At 43.7% G+C, this 16,929-nt stretch overlaps 1 protein-coding gene across 2 annotated transcripts in view; it reads right to left on the reverse strand.

Moving 5' to 3' along the window:
• Window positions 1–16,929, reverse strand: part of JAZF1 (JAZF zinc finger 1) — a 283,104-nt gene that overhangs the window by 9,219 nt on the left and 256,956 nt on the right. For both annotated transcript variants that reach the window (XR_013216832.1, XM_077268823.1), the window contains exon 4: window positions 16,041–16,210. Coding sequence is in view for 1 of the 2 variants with exons in the window: in XM_077268823.1 (XP_077124938.1) it covers window positions 16,041–16,210 (170 nt within the window). In the remaining variant the exon portion in view is untranslated. The remainder of the gene's footprint in view (window positions 1–16,040; window positions 16,211–16,929) is intronic.

Genomic DNA, 16,929 nt, shown 5'->3' on the forward strand with positions numbered 1-16,929 from the left:
ACACTTTACTAATACTTGCTACTTTGTGTATATGTGATATATCACATAAAATCCAAATAAAATTATTCTTAATTTGTGGGTGTAATGTGAAAAAATGTGGAAAAGTTCACTGGGTATCAATAATTTTTCAAGTCACTATATACAGCTCTGGCAAAAATTAAGAGACCACCACATCAAAACCCTGTCATTGCCAGCCCAATCTCCAGACCTGAACCCCATTGAAAACATCTGGAATGTAATCAAGAGGATGATGGATAGTCACAAATCATCAAAGAAGAACTGCTTACATTTTTGTGCCAGAAGCAGTGTGAAAGACTGGTGGAAAGCATGCAAAGACGCATGAAAGCTGTGATTAAAAATCATGATTATTCCACAAAAAATTTATTTCTGACTCTTCCTGAGTGAAAACATTAGTATTGTTGTTTCTAAATGATTATGAACTTGTTTTCTTGGCATTGTTTGAGGTCTGAAAGCACTTGGGTATTTTTTAATTTTGACCATTTTTCTTTGCCAGAAAAAAAATACAAAATTTATTGCTTTGAAATTCGGAGACATGTTGTCAGAAGTTTATAGACTAAAAGAACAATTTACTTTTTACTAAAAAATATACCTATAAAGAGAAAAATCAGACAAACTGAAGATTTTGAAGTGATCTCTTAATTTTTGCCAGAGCTGTATGTCTGGGAAGTATAATGAAACAACACACGGACAAGACACAGGATGCCAATCATTTCACAAACAGCAGCTTTGTTGCAGTAATTTTTGATGCTGATGATCAGTTCCACCTAATTGAAGTTGTTTTGGTGGCAAGCACATGGATTTTTGCAGTCCCCATTCAAATGAATAAAACTGTTGGAAAGCTGGAAAAATCTAAAGATTAAGTCTAGCGCATGTGAATAAATTCTAAATGTCTGGTTTTCTAACCCAATGTTGCCTATGAAGTAATAATGTTCTATTAATTTTGTAAGGAAATACTAAAAGATGCACGCAGCTTCCAGTACATGATTGTACCACGAAAAGTGAGTGAATTGTGCAAAGAACGTCTGGAAAGTTGATTTCTAAAGGGTAAGACTGAGTCTTTGTGTGGCTGTGTTCGCAATCTAAGCCACACCTGCTAGAAAGGAGTGAAAATGAATTATGACTGAAGACAAGATTTAGTTCAGCTCTAATAAAACGCACCGAGCATATAAGATGCAGGCAGGGGGTAAGCAAAGTAAGGCTGAAGCCGGATCTCAATGATTGACATAGAAATAAATTCTGCCTCTATAATTACTGGGGACTTGCTACTTCTTTTTCCACTCTGCTAATGTCAACATTTTGTTTTGTGTATCGATGAAGCTTGCCAAGGTCTGAAGGGATGAAGTACAGAACAGTGCCAATCTTGTAAATGGGTTTTACTGCCCCTGTGACTGCACTGGAGGTGACAAATTATGAATTCAGATGACTTTATTTATGTTTGAGAGACGCAAATATGATTCACCGGGGAAGTGATCTGGCAGATGCATTGATAATGAACTAATTGAATGAGATGACAGTCACACACTGAGGTACATGTGGAAATTCATGATAATACACATTGCAAAGTTGCCGATACATACCGTAAATGATTAATAGCTATAGTTCTAAATTGGTTCACACAGATATTTGTACTAGTAATTTGATCCATATCAAGTTTAACAACAACCATTGATAACGGATTGATGGTTTGGAAAACAATGATTCCTCTTTACGCCATCATCCTTAGAACTGCCCATTCATTTGTGCTAAATGGAAAGATTGCCACGGCCAGCTACCTTGTGTGACATTGGAACCTGCCCTACCTGTCTTTGCTTCTGTTGCCATTTGTTGTCCATGCTGGGAGATCAAGAGTTCACATTTGTCAGTATTTGATTCCTCCTGTCTGGTCTGGGCAGGGCTGCAAGCTATTTAAGCTCCTAACAGCCTGCTGTCCGCCAGCGGTTATAATTTAACCAGCTCCAGGAACAGCTTAATATCCTATTTTGCTTTCCAGTAGACATTCCTGATTTTGATCTTAGGTCGTTTTTGACTACTGCCTTACGATCTTGCCCCTGCACTGACCTCCTGGTACTGACCCAGCTACCGGACCTTTCTTCTTGCCAGCTTGCACCACCGAACCTCAGTTAACTCTGTGGTCGCTGTTAAGTTTAGATCCATGATTAGGGATTAAAGTGTGAAGGCCATGGCGACCCCTAGGATCTGGAAAACGGATTAGCTAGGACTAAGTCTGTTTGTGGTAGCCATATTTAGAGCTGCCAGGTAACCACGAACAGTGCCTCTGTTACACATCTGGAAGCAACTTATCTCTGCTGAGAACCAAAGATGGGGCATATTAAAATGAACCATGTTTGATCCATCCAATGGTATCTGTCATGGGAGAGTTGGAACACCCCATATGCATAAGATGGTTGGCCCATCCAGCAGAAATCATTAGTTTCAGCCAACATTCAATAAATGTGTATGGCCAAGAATGTTTTAGCATGATGCTCTGCCAATAATTAAAGATGGCCAATAATGCTGTCTGTGTGTTTTGTGTTTGGATGTGTTTTGACTACAATTGTAATTTCTTATAATTGGTAAAACCTAATAATAATAATAATAATCTAATAATAATCTTTATTTATATAGCGCCAACATATTCCGCAGCGCTTTACAGTTTAATCTTCATTATTAATCTTCATTATTGTTTTCCAACATCTCAGCTCATCAAGATCACTTTATGACATTTAATGGTCATGTTCTCCTTTTAATCCAAAAATGTATTGCTCCAGTGCATGATAAAAATATGGATCTTCTCAAAGTTTTTATTTTAAAAAATTAAGCTTTGTGTCTAAAGCTTATACCCAGGGCTACAGTATGTGTTGCTAGTGTTACAGACTACAAACAATCTGATCTTCTTGTCATAGTATTTTCCATCTATAGCCTAACTTGCTTATTTATAATAAGTAGATTAGACAGAAATAGGGCGATAGATGGAAGAAAGTGCGACTGCAGGATCAGACTACAGAGTGTTTGTTTGTAGTCTGTAACCATGACATCACATACAACACCATAGCAGTTATATATCTGCTTGCTGTCATCTGTTGCCTATCATCCTGCAACATTCCCCTTTAATGGTACAAATATCTCTGCTTGCTGTCATCTGCTGCCTATCATCCTGCAACAATTCCTGTAATGTGCCTGTTGAATGTTTGCTAAATTAATTTGTTGTATTGTATTAAATACTTACTGCTTCACATCCATGCTGGGGTCACAGGAGATATTATCTTGTGCAAGGAGGTGTTAGAGCATATGGTTGTAGCCAGGCTCAGTGCCTTTGATCATGTAACCTTCCCCGGGGTGTTGGCCAATTGTTAATTTATCCCAAATAAGGACCCACAATCCCTCTCACCTGATCCTTTACTCAGTCCTACTGTATAAGTTTAGTAGCATCTTAAAGGGTGCACGCGTGTGGGGTCAGGCAAGCGCATCCCTGCAGCAAAGCATCACGCAGCTAAGCATACAGACGCCGCAGTTATTTCAAGGGCAGTTAGTCACGGCAGGAGTCAGGACCCCACTCTATGTATCTGTCTCTTTTGGGTATGTCTGCTGAGTAAGCACTTCTTATTACTTGGACCTAGCTTTTCTATTAACCCATCTTACTCCATCATGTTTACATACGCCCTTACAGTGTTTGCTCCACTAATCCTCTCTCTCCTTCGCTATCCACAAACCCCAGCACCCTCTAACCAAATAACCATCTCCACTGCACTCTTACCTCCCCACATGTCCTCCTCTCCTGACCTGCTCCTCAACCTCAAATCTGTCCTAATAAAACACAAAACAAGCCGGCCACTCTTCTTCTCCCACCTGCTCGCCCTTTCTCTGCTTCTCCTCACTGCTGGCAACATATCTCCTAACCCTGGCCCCCCACAGCTCACACCTCCCATGACTACCTCCTCCTATCGCTCCCTATCTAATACGAACTACTGCAATCTTTCCAACATAAAACCCGTGCCCCTGAAGCCCACCCCCCTGCTCCCTCTCTCTGGAGCACTCTGGAATGCCTGCTCAATCTGCAATAAGCTTCATGTGATTCATGACCTTTTTCTCTCTCACAAGCTTGCATTCCTTGGCCTTACAGAAACATGGCTAACACCGTCTGACACCGCCTCCCTTGCTGAGCTGTGTTACGGCAGCCTCCACTTCACCCACACCCCTCGCCCCGGCAACAGACATGGTGGAGGAGTGGGTCTTCTCCTTTCTTCTAACTGTGCCTTTAACCCAATCCCACCTCTACCCTCCGTTATCCTCCCCTCTTTTGAAGTCCACTCTGTCCGCATCTACTCTCCCTCCAACCTCCAAGTGGCCGTCATACACCGACCTCCAGGCCCAGCCACTGCCTTTATTGGCCAATTCTCCACCTGGCTTCTTCACTTTCTCTCTGTTGACATTCCCACCATCATCATGGGCGACTTCAACATCCCCACTGACACCCCTCAGTCAACAGCCTCCAAACTTCTGTCCCTTACTTCATCTTTTGGACTTACTCAGTGGTCCTCCGCAGCCACCCACACAGACGGACATACATTAGACCTGGTCTTAACCCGTCTCTGCTCTCTATCTAACTTCACCACCTCCCCTCTCCCTCTATCTGACCACTATCTGCTCACTTTCTCATCCCTGTCCTCCTCACTGGTCACCCAGGTCCAGCAACATGCGCACCCCCGCAGAAACCTTGCACACCTAGACACCCACACGCTCTCTGACTCTATCCTACCACTGACATCCATATCCTCACGACACAGACACTGCCACTGCTTTCTACAATGCCACTCTTGCATCAGCTATTGACACGGTTGCCCCTCTCGTTCATGGCAGAGTGCAACGTATCAATAGACAACCCTGGCACAATAACACCACTAAAAAGCTCCGGCAACTGTCGAGGGTTGCAGAGCGGCATTGGATGAAAACACATTCGCAAGAGGACTTCACTGCATTCAAACAGGCAACACTCGCTTTTAAATCTGCTCTCACCTCTGCTAAACAGGCCTACTTCACAACCTTCCTATCCTCCCTATCCTACAACCCCAAACAGTTATTCAAAACCTTTAACTCCCTCCTCCGCCCCCACTGCCCCCTCCAACCTCCCTCATCTCTGCTGAGGACTTTGCCACACACTTTAAAAATAAGATCGAACAAACAAGGCAAGTCTTCATTGTTCTACCACCACAACCCCTTTGTATACCAGACCAATGCCCAAACCCCATAACCTCCTTATCCAACATCACTGAAGGGGGGATTGTCTCCTCTCCAAATCGCACCTCAAAACCTGTGCGCTTGACCCTATCCCATCCCACCTCCTCCCCAACCTCACCACCACACTTATCCCATCCCTAACCCACCTCTTGAACCTATCACTAACTTCTGGCACCTTCCCTTCTGCTTTCAAACATGCCACAATCACGCCTATCCTTAAAAAGCCAACCCTCGACCCAACAGCTATGTCCAGCTATTGCCTAATATCGCTGCTCCCATTCGCTTCCATACTCTTGGAGCAGCACGTCCATGCTGAACTTTCCTCCCACCTCTCATCTAACTTGCTCTTTGACAATCTACAATCTGGTTTCCGCCCCCATCACTCAACTGAGACAACCCTGACCATAATCACTAATGACCTACTTACAGCCAAAGCTAACGGACTATACTCTGTACTCCTTCTAGACCTGTCCTCTGCTTTTGACACAGTTGACCACTGCCTCCTACTACAGATCCTCTCCTCCTTTGGGATCAAAGACCTGGCCCTATCCTGGATCTCCTCATACCTTTCCAACTGCACATTCAGCCTCTCCCACTCCCACATTACCTCCTCATCCCACCCTCTCTCTGTTGGAGTCCCCCAAGGCTCTGTTCTAGGACCCCTACTCTTCTCAATCTACACACTTGGCCTGGGACAACTCATAAAGTCCCGTGGATTCCAGAACCACCTTTATGCTGATGACACTCAGATCTACCTTTCTGGACAAGATGTCACCTCTCTGCTGTCCAGAATCCCGGAGTGTCTATCAGCCATATCCTCCTTCTCCTCTCGCTTTCTCAAACTCAATGTGGACAAATCTGAACTCATCATCTTTCCTCCATCTCATAGATCTTCCATACCTGTCGCAATTAACTACATCACACTTTCCCCCATACCGGAAGTCGGCTGCCTCGGAGAAACCCTTGACTCTAGCCGCACATCCAAGCTCTCTCCACCTCCTGTCACCTCCAGCTCAAAAATATCTCCAGAATCCGTCCTTTCCTCAACCGTCAATCTAAAATGCTTGTGCATGCCCTCACCATCTCTCGCCTTGACTACTGCAACATCCTTTTCTGTGGCCTCCCTGCTAACACCCTTGCACCTCTCCAGTCCATCCTTAACTCTGCTGCCCGACTAATTCATCGTCTCCTCACTACTCCTCCGCTTCCCCTCTCTGCAAATCTCTTCACTGGCTCCCATTCCCTCAGCGTATCCAGTTCAAATTACTAATACTGACCTACAAAGCCATCCATAACCTGTCTCCTCCATATATCTCTGAACTAATCTCACGATATCTTCCCTCACATAATCTCCGGTCCTCCCGAGACCTCCTTCTCTCCTCCACACTTATTGGCTCCTCACCCAACCATCTCCAAGACTTCTCCTAAATATCCCCCATCCTCTGGAATTCTTTGCTCCAACACATCCGACTATCAACCACATTCAAATTCTTCAGCCGAAACCTGAAAACCCACCTCTTCATGAAAGCCTACAGCCTGCACTGACCCTTCTGCCTCCTCACCACTACTGAAGCTACAGCCTAACCAACACTGGTGCTCCTACAACCCTCAACCTATTGTAACCCCTTCTCATGTACAGCACAGTGGAATCAATGGTGCTATATAAATAAATAATAATAATATAATATAGAAAACCATATTACATGTTGTAATTAAGACTGGTTATATACACATTTTTGTTCTTTTGAATGCAATTTGGCAATAGAGATACATGCCCTTCAAAGATTCACCTGCCTAGTGGGTACGGAGAAAAATAATTCAAAATATTTATTTTTATAGGTGTATTTTTTAAAGAAGTTGCCCAGAACTTTGATATTGATGGCTTTTTGGAGGAGAGGTCATCAATATCAATTAATGAGAACCCCAACCAATCAGCTGTTACATGTCCCTTGCTGGTTAGAAGCACATACAGTATGGAATGGAACCGGAATACCATAGTTCCAAACACTGTGTGACACACCTCATCTCCCCTGCAATGACTGGGAGCGGAGCGGCACTACCTTAAGGGCAGGCCATTTATTCCTGAACAAAACCTTCAATTTAGAAATATAAAACCTGCATGCTAAAAATATTTTATCTTAAATTTTCTTATATAGGGTGAGTTGTTCATGACCTCCATCACTGCATAAAGCCTACGAATCCATTACCCATGACCTTTCTGCACAATTTCCTTCTGAACACTGCTATTAATACCGTGTAGTCTACTAATCAGTGAAACTACGGGCTTCCCAGTGACATATATATAAGTGCTAACAAAGCAATAAAATGATAAGGAAAGCATGCAAAGTTTACTGAAAATAAACACATAAAGCAGTGCAAACTGGATTTACTACAGCTGAAGTGCACGTAGAAGCTAGGTAGAGCTACTAGGTCAACACGAGCAGTCATAGAACTCCCATAAAAGATCTGCAAACAGACACAGGGTAGGTCAAGGGCAGAGGTAATAAGTGTTGATTGTGAAGGTGGTGCAATTTTAGAAATGGTTGTGAACTACAAATCTATGAAAACCTTTGGTGGGACTCAAGGAATTCAGATTGCTTATGTCACACCACAGCAATTAGAAAGGCCAGCGAAAACAGGAAAAAAAGCTAAAGCCAAGGCAGGGTGCGCCAAGAACAGCACTTGCATGGCTTACCTTCTAAAAGATCCTACCCAGTTTTTGGGTAAACAATAAACTTCCTTTTGGCAAAGTTCAACTTAAAAGTCAATAGTGTTCAGATATCCAGTAATCCTACAGACCACATAAAGCGTCCTATAAAAGCTCCATCTAAAATGTCTGCTGTTTAGAATAATCTCTCAGTTATACAACATTAAAAAAATATTTTGAGGTCTGATACATCTATTCTGCAGCCGATCCAGAACAGATAAGTAAAACAGCTTAGGATAGTGTACAAAAATAAAACAAATCATATTCACACATCAATTCCCTGTACCTCCTGTTTCAATACTGTGTAGTCCTTCATGGACTGCCATTTATTACTACTTCCCGTTCCAACATGGGATAAATTACATGGGATTTGGTTTCCTTAAAATGCCTTATTGCCTTGAAGTTTCATACATTATGAAAAATTATTTTACTGTTTCTATATTATTATTGGATCTTTTCCAATAACTATTTTTCTATGTGAAGTAGATGGTTGTATTGCGCGGTTGTATTGCACCAGTAAAAAGATTCCTATTTTTATGGTTGATCGTGAAAGATCTACATTCAGTACATTATATATATATATATATATATATATATATACACTCACCGGCCACTTTATTAGGTACACCATGCTAGTAACGGGTTGGACCCCCTTTTGCCTTCAGAACTGCCTCAATTCTTCGTGGCATAGATTCAACAAGGTGCTGGAAGCATTCCTCAGAGATTTTGGTCCATATTGACATGATGGCATCACACAGTTGCCGCAGATTTGTCGGCTGCACATCCCAAAGATGCTCCATACAAGGCAGGATGGATCCATGCTTTCATGTTGTTTACGCCAAATTCTGACCCTACCATCCGAATGTCGCAGCAGAAATCGAGACTCATCAGACCAAGCAACGTTTTTCCAATCTTCTACTGTCCAATTTCGATGAGCTTGTACAAATTGTAGCCTCAGTTTCCTGTTCTTAGCTGAAAGGAGTGGTACCCGGTGTGGTCTTCTGCTGCTGTAGCCCATCTGCCTCAAAGTTCGACGCACTGTGCGTTCAGAGATGCTCTTAGGCCTACCTTGGTTGTAACGGGTGGCGATTTGAGTCACTGTTGCCTTTCTATCAGCTCGAACCAGTCTGCCCATTCTCCTCTGACCTCTGGCATCAACAAGGCATTTCCGCCCACAGAACTGCCGCTCACTGGATTTTTTTTCTTTTTCGGACCATTCTCTGTAAACCCTAGAGATGGTTGTGCGTGAAAATCCCAGTAGATCAGCAGTTTCTGAAATACTCAGACCAGCCCTTCTGGCACCAACAACCATGCCACGTTCAAAGGCACTCAAATCACCTTTCTTCCCCATACTGATGCTCGGTTTGAACTGCAGGAGATTGTCTTGACCATGTCTACATGCCTAAATGCACTGAGTTGCCGCCATGTGATTGGCTGATTAGAAATTAAGTGTTAACAAGAAGTTGGACAGGTGTACCTAATAAAGTGGCCAGTGAGTGTATATATATATATATATATATATATATATATATAGACACATCACCAATTTTCTAAGTAGATCTATTTCTAAAGGTGCTATTGATATGAAATTCTCACCAGATGTTGGTAACCACCCACCCAATCCAAGCAAGGAAATCAAACCACAGATGTCCATAAATGAAATTATGTGTAATAATGAGAAATGACACCAGAAAAAACGCTTACGGAAATTTAATTAACACTTATTACAAAATCCTTTGTTTGCTTTCAGATGCCTCCTGTATGGAGAAACTAGTTGCATACATTGCTCAGGTGTGATTTTGGCCCATTCTTCCACACATGAGCATATGCAAAATCATCTGTTTAAAGTACAGAAAAACCTGACGATATGTCTGTTCTGTCCATTTGCACGGCAACCGTACAATTTAATAAACAGGTAAAATACCGGTTCCTATCTTTATAATTGTAATGTACCCGTGAAAAACACTTGCCATACGGATGGTGTCCTGTCCATGATTCGTGTTTTGTGCGCCCATTGACTTACAGTTGTGGCCAAAAGTATTCACACCCCTGCAATTCTGTCAGATAATACTCAGTTTCTTCCTGAAAATGATTGCAATCACAAATTATTTGGTATTATTATCTTCATTTAATTTGTCCTAAATGAAAAAACACAAAAGAGAATGAAGCAAAAAGCAAAACATTTATCATTTCACACAAAACTCCAAAAATGGGCCAGACAAAAGTATTGGCACCCTCAGCCTAATACTTGGTTGCACAACCTTTAGCCAAAATAACTGCGACCAACCGCTTCCGGTAACCATCAATGAGTTTCTTACAATGCTCTGCTGGAATTTTAGACCATTCTTCTTTGGCAAACTGCTCCAGGTCCCTGATATTTGAAGGGTGCCTTCTCCAAACTGCCATTTTTAGATCTCTCCACAGGTGTTCTATGGGATTCAGGTCTGGACTCATTGCTGGCCACCTTAGAAGTCTCCAGTGCTTTCTCTCAAACCATTTTCTAGTGCTTTTTGAAGTGTGTTTTGGGTCATTGTCCTGCTGGAAGACCCATGACCTCTGAGGGAGACCCAGCTTTCTCACACTGGGCCCTACATTATGCTGCAAAATTTGTTGGTAGTCTTCAGACTTCATAATGTCATGCACACGGTCAAGCAGGCCAGTGCCAGAGGCAGCAAAGCAACCCCAAAACATCAGGGAACCTCCGCCATGTTTGACTGTAGGGACCGTGTTCTTTTCTTTGAATGCCTCTTTTTTTCTCCTTTAAACTCTATGTTGATGCCTTTGCCCAAAAAGCTCTACTTTTGTCTCATCTGACCAGAGAACATTCTTCCAAAAGGTTTTAGGCTTTTTCAGGTAAGTTTTGGCAAACTCCAGCCTGGCTTTTTTATGTCTCGGGGTAAGAAGTGGGGTCTTCCTGGGTCTCCTACCATACAGTCCCTTTTCATTCAGACGCCGACGAATAGTAAGGGTTGACACTGTTTTACCCTTGGACTGCAGGGCAGCTTGAACTTGTTTGGATGTTAGTCGAGGTTCTTTATCCAACATCCGCACAATCTTGCGTTGAAATCTCTTGTCAATTTTTCTATTCCGTCCATATCTAGGGAGGTTAGCCACAGTGCCATGGGCTTTAAACTTCTTGATGACACTGCGCACGGTAGACACAGGAACATTCAGGTCTTTGGAGATGGACTTGTAGCCTTGAGATTGCTCATGCTTCCTCACAATTTGGTTTCTCAAGTCCTCAGACATTTCTTTGGTCTTCTTTCTTTTCTCCATGCTCAATGTGGTACACACAAGGACACAGGACAGAGGTTGAGTCAACTTTAATCCATGTCAACTGGCTGCAAGTGTGATTCAGTTATTGCCAACACCTGTTAGGTGCCACAGGTAAGTTACAGGTGCTGTTAATTACACAAATTAGAGAAGCATCACATGATTTTTCGAACAGTGCCAATACTTTTGTCCACCCCCTTTTTATGCTTGGTGTGGAATTATATTCAATTTGGCTTTAGGACAATTCTTTTTGTGTTTTTTCATTTTAGACAAATTAAATGAAGATAATAATACCAAAGAATTTGTGTTTGCAATCATTTTCAGGAAGAAACTGAGTATAATCTGCCAGAATTGCAGGGGTGTCAATACTTTTGACCACAACTGTATACTGGAAGAGTTTGATCCAGAATAAGAGTCTGACCTCTGTGGAGGGCGGTGTGGCTGCACAAGTTGTAGGAATGCTATGTCCACCACTGCACCAGGCCACATAAAAGGGATTATGGCTATAGTTACATACATGGCACAAGCTCAAATATGATTAGAATGAAGTTGATATGTAAAGGTCATTAGAAATGAGTCTATTCCAGCCATGTTTCGCACGGTTCAGCCCATTCTGTGAAGGTCTGTAACGCCCCCTGTTGGCTAAGGACAAATGTTCTGATTATCTGAGGGTGCTGAGAAGGAGTAGACATTGGGAACAGCAGGGTGGCTGAGGACAAAACAGGGGGGCGCACAGACTGCAAAGGAAGAGGCCTATAATATGAAATGGGGCACCATAATAAAATGTAATAAAGTATCCTGCGATAGAAAGTGATTTCATACAAAATCCTTGGGAAAGAAGAAGGAAAACAGTTAATATTTATTGAAGTCTCTGTATGGTTACTTTTTATTTGCCGCTTGCTCCGTGTTTGTCAGCTTTCCCCGTGGCTCATTAATTTCATTCCCTTCTGACTTAATGGTGTGCAAGATATCCTTGAGACAGTCCTTGTGCATTTGAGATGAAGGTGGTGTGATAGGAAAAGCAGGCAGGAACAGTACGCTTATTTGGGCAATAAAAGGAGGGCTGGCAGTCACACAGAGAACAGACAGGATGTAGCAAATTACAAGCCCTCTACCTCTAGATTCTCTCTTCTAAGGAAACACTTGCTGCAGTATGGGGATGCCCCCTGGGAAAAGGGACCCCTGTTACAATGGCAATGGCTAGTTTGCTTCCTGACTTAAGACACTGGCGTTTTACTATATGCCCTCCCACCATCACCACTTTACTCATAAACACGGCATTCTTGTGAAGAAAAGGATATGTCTGTGTAATGGGCATCTGTGATTTTCTGATTCTTTCTAAACTAGACGAAACAGATAAAAAACTTGCGCAAGAAACCAGAAGCCGGCAGAGCACTAATTGTGCCGTAATTAAGAACAAGAGCGTCTTACAGTAGGGTTTCTGGGTGTGCCACGCTGTACCAACTAACACTAATTTATTGTATCTGGCTGCGCCATAAATATGTTCACACTGTTCCAGGCTTAAATGGACAGGAATAAACATCATGTGAGACACAAGTGTTATTGAGACAGTCAAGAAGCTGGGGAAGAAAGCCCCTCATACACACAGCGGTGACAGCCCCGGGCGCACCTCTGCTGGATCAGGGGCCGGGGTACCATGTTTAATTACACTTTTATTTACAGACCTTCTTAGGCAATACAGAATATCAAAAGTCCGTTCACCTCCAGGCATAAAAGAGACACAAAGGCAATTAAGATTATTATATTGTGAAGTAAAGGATTAAGGTGTGTGTACAGAAAGTAGCAGCGTACAAAATGTGAACATGCCTTGAGCCAAACTGTAACACGTAAAGGAAAGGGGAATGTTAAGGGGGAAAGTTTGGAAAAGGAAGTGACATATTTGGCTGACAAGTAATTATTGTACATCATAATAGATACATAATCATAAATATTTACTGTAAGGTATGAAAGAGTAGGAAATCCTCTAACCCCGCTCATAGTGCCCATCCCACCGTCCCTGAAGCATGCACGATATTGGTTAAAGGATGTGAAATGTGTCTTCCCTCCTTGCAAGTTTAGATGGTAGAGAAGAGGTTCCTTAGTGACCTCTGCTTTTAAAGTATCCCACCAAAATGAGGCTTCTCCAGGGGTCTTGCCTATCCAAGGTGAAATGTTTCCGCTTGACCCTTTATAGTAAAAGCTACTACATTTTGCACCCTACAGACCCAGAACTGTTAGAGTCTTCCAGTAAGGTGTCATAAAGAATGTGCACTAGAAGAAAAATAGCTTGATGTCCCATGGCATACCTGTAACCGCTGCTCTGGGGCCCATATGTCCTGCAGGTCAGAGTGAGTCCTTGGCTTTCATATTGGCAATTCTGAAAAACCTTACCTCCCTAAAGGTTGTCATTCATGAGATAGCTGTTGGCCCGAACAGCTACCTCTCTTGACTTCCCCATGCACATGACCGCTCATGTATTTTCTAGAGGGAGAGAGGAGAAAGCCTCGCCAGACCCCTCTCTCAGCAGCTTACCTCCCCTAAATACAAAAGAATCGGTGGCTGAATTGCACAATCCTTCTCTCCCCTAACACAATCTGTCGGAGAAAGAGTCAGGAGGCCTCCATACACATCAGATGGTCAGCCAGTCCCAACCCCATCAACTTTCATCTAATATGGAGGCCTTAAGATATAACTAGAGAAAATAAAATCTACCAGTAACAATGGGACCTGACATATGTAGGGTTTATCTCTACCATTAAAGAACCTCTTCAATTTCCAAGTCATGACATATCAGTGGAGGTCCGACGTCTGGGACTGCTACCGATCCTGAGAATGAAGGGAAGGAATGCAACACTGATGTAGATCTGTCTTTTCCCTACACAGTTTTCTCTGGCTACAAGACTGTGCTGGGACCTGCAGAGCAGAGATCTCCTCAGGATCGGAGGGGGTACCAGATATCAGACACCCACAGTCGTAAAATGATAGCATATCCTAGCTACAAGCCATCATTTTACGAGATGTGACATAACCTTTAAGAGTAATTAGAGGATCACTGTTTTGCTGTCCCTGAGAAAGGAGAAGGAACAAAGAATCATTGGGAAATGGAACGCCATTATTAAATAACTATTATTGTTCCATTTCCTAAAATTACTCAATGCAGCCAGTGGTCATAGTAGAGAGGGGCCCATGATTAAATGTTACGCCCCAGGCCATTTCGACAGTTGTTGGAACTTTCCATATGTCAATATGAGACTAGTGAAGGGACATATAGTATGTTACTACATGTGGCTCGCGGGCCCATAATGTGTAGCTCGTGACGGCCTGCCAGCTTAATGTGTTAGCACGAGGTTTAGCAAACAACTATGAAGAGAAGGTCTTCAGATGGTGACTTTTGTGAGTAGCCCAGCACTGAAGAACAGATCTGTATGCGCATATTCTGGGGGAGGTGGGCTATAAGTATGGCAAGATGGAGACAGGGTGACACTGACCATTAGAGGGGTGCCCTGAGCTGAAGACAGGGTGACACTGACCATTAGAGGGGTGCCCTGAGCTGAAGACAGGGTGACACTGACCATTAGAGGGGTGCCCTGAGCTGAAGACAGGGTGACACTGACCGTTAGAGGGGTGCCCTGAGCTGAAGACAGGGTGACACTGACCATTAGAGGGGTGCCCTGAGCTGGAGACATGGTGACACTGGCCGTTAGAGGGGTGCCCTGAGCTGGAGACAGGGTGACACTGGCCGTTAGAGGGGTGCCCTGAGCTGGAGACAGGGTGACACTGGCCATTAGAGGGGTGCCCTGAGCTGGAGACAGGGTGACACTGACCATTAGAGGGGTGCCCTGAGCTGGAGACAGGGTGACACTGACCGTTAGAGGGGTGCCCTGAGCTGGAGACAGGGTGACACTGACCATTAGAGGGGTGCCCTGAGCTGGAGACAGGGTGACACTGACCATTAGAGGGGTGCCCTGAGCTGGAGACAGGGTGACACTGACCGTTAGAGGGGTGCCCTGAGCTGGAGACAGGGTGACACTGACCGTTAGAGGGGTGCCCTGAGCTGGAGACAGGGTGACACTGACCGTTAGAGGGGTGCCCTGAGCTGGAGACAGGGTGACACTGGCCGTTAGAGGGGTGCCCTGAGCTGGAGACAGGGTGACACTGGCCGTTAGAGGGGTGCCCTGAGCTGGAGACAGGGTGACACTGACCGTTAGAGGGGTGCCCTGAGCTGGAGACAGGGTGACACTGGCCGTTAGAGGGGTGCCCTGAGCTGGAGACAGTGTGACACTAGCCGTTACAGGGGTGCCCTGAGCTGGAGACAGGGTGACACTGGCTGTTAGAGGGGTGCCCTGAGCTGGAGACAGGGTGACACTGGCCGTTAGAGGGGTGCCCTGAGTTGGAGACAGGGTGACACTGGCCGTTAGAGGGGTGCCCTGAGCTGGAGACAGGGTGACACTGGCCGTTAGAGGGGTGCCCTGAGCTGGAGACAGGGTGACACTGGCCGTTACAGGGGTGCCCTAAGCTGAGTATGATAGTGCGGTGAGTGTGTTTGATCAGACCATCGATCAGACCCGAATGTGGCTCTCAATATAAGAAAGATTGAGGAGGAACACTGATTTAATGTTGGATTTCATTCCAAATCTTCTAAAAAATATCTCTGCTTGATGTCAGTGAATGGAATAATATTAATATTCAGAAGCTCTAATCCTTTCTTAATCACGACGGACATAGATGACCGCTAACTGTAAGAGTCTGCTCAGATTGTGCTTTTGCTTTACGTTTGGCACAGAGGAACCAATGTTCACATTACCTTATATCTCTTTTTACATCCGGGAACAGGACAGGCAAATGGCTTCTCATCCCCTCCATTCATACACATGGAGCTCAGAATTGCTTCAGAGCTAATGGCACTCTCTGTGGTCCAAGACTCATCACTGTCCGAGTCTTCATAGTCTACTTCTTCCTCGTCATATTCGCTACCTGTGGAATAAGAGAATAGAAGAATAAAACCTATGGTTGATGGTGGAATAAGGTTGTAGATCATCAGACAACATCATCATCAGTAAATTATTATTAGGAAAGTTTCCTTGTCATCGTTGGGATTGACGTTAAACCGTTAAAAGGAATCTGTCATCAGGTTTTTGCTATTTAATCTGAGAGCAGCGTCATGTAGGCAAAGAGCCTGATTCCAGGGATGGGTCACTTGCTCAGCTGCTTGCTGTAGTTTCAATACAATCGGTGTTATATCAGAAGGAGATTATCACTGATGCACTAAGTGTCAGTGCCAAGTATTTCAGCTAATCTGTGTAACCCCGCCCCATCACTAATTAGCAGCTTACTGTCAGTGCACAGTGTACACAGGAATCTGTCAATCAGTGGTGTGGGCGGGTTATACAGAGCTCAGCATTCTGCCCACTGTTACATCTGAGGCAGATAAAACAGGGATTTTATCAAAACTACCCAAAGCAGCCCAGTAAGTGATACATCGCTGGAATCAAGTTCTCTGCCCCTACATCTTGCTGCTCTCAGACACCACAGAAACAAAACCTGCTGACAGATTCCCTTTTAAATATTTATATGGCTCCAGTTGCCTGTTGGACATGGTACTCTATTGTTATTTTTATTATTGTAGAGCATTTAACATTGTATTCTAATTATACAATGAACCAATATGAATTTCAGTAAAAACTTGTTTTTGA

This window comes from Ranitomeya variabilis, chromosome 6 (genome assembly GCF_051348905.1).
Source record: "Ranitomeya variabilis isolate aRanVar5 chromosome 6, aRanVar5.hap1, whole genome shotgun sequence".
NCBI lineage: Eukaryota > Metazoa > Chordata > Amphibia > Anura > Dendrobatidae > Ranitomeya > Ranitomeya variabilis.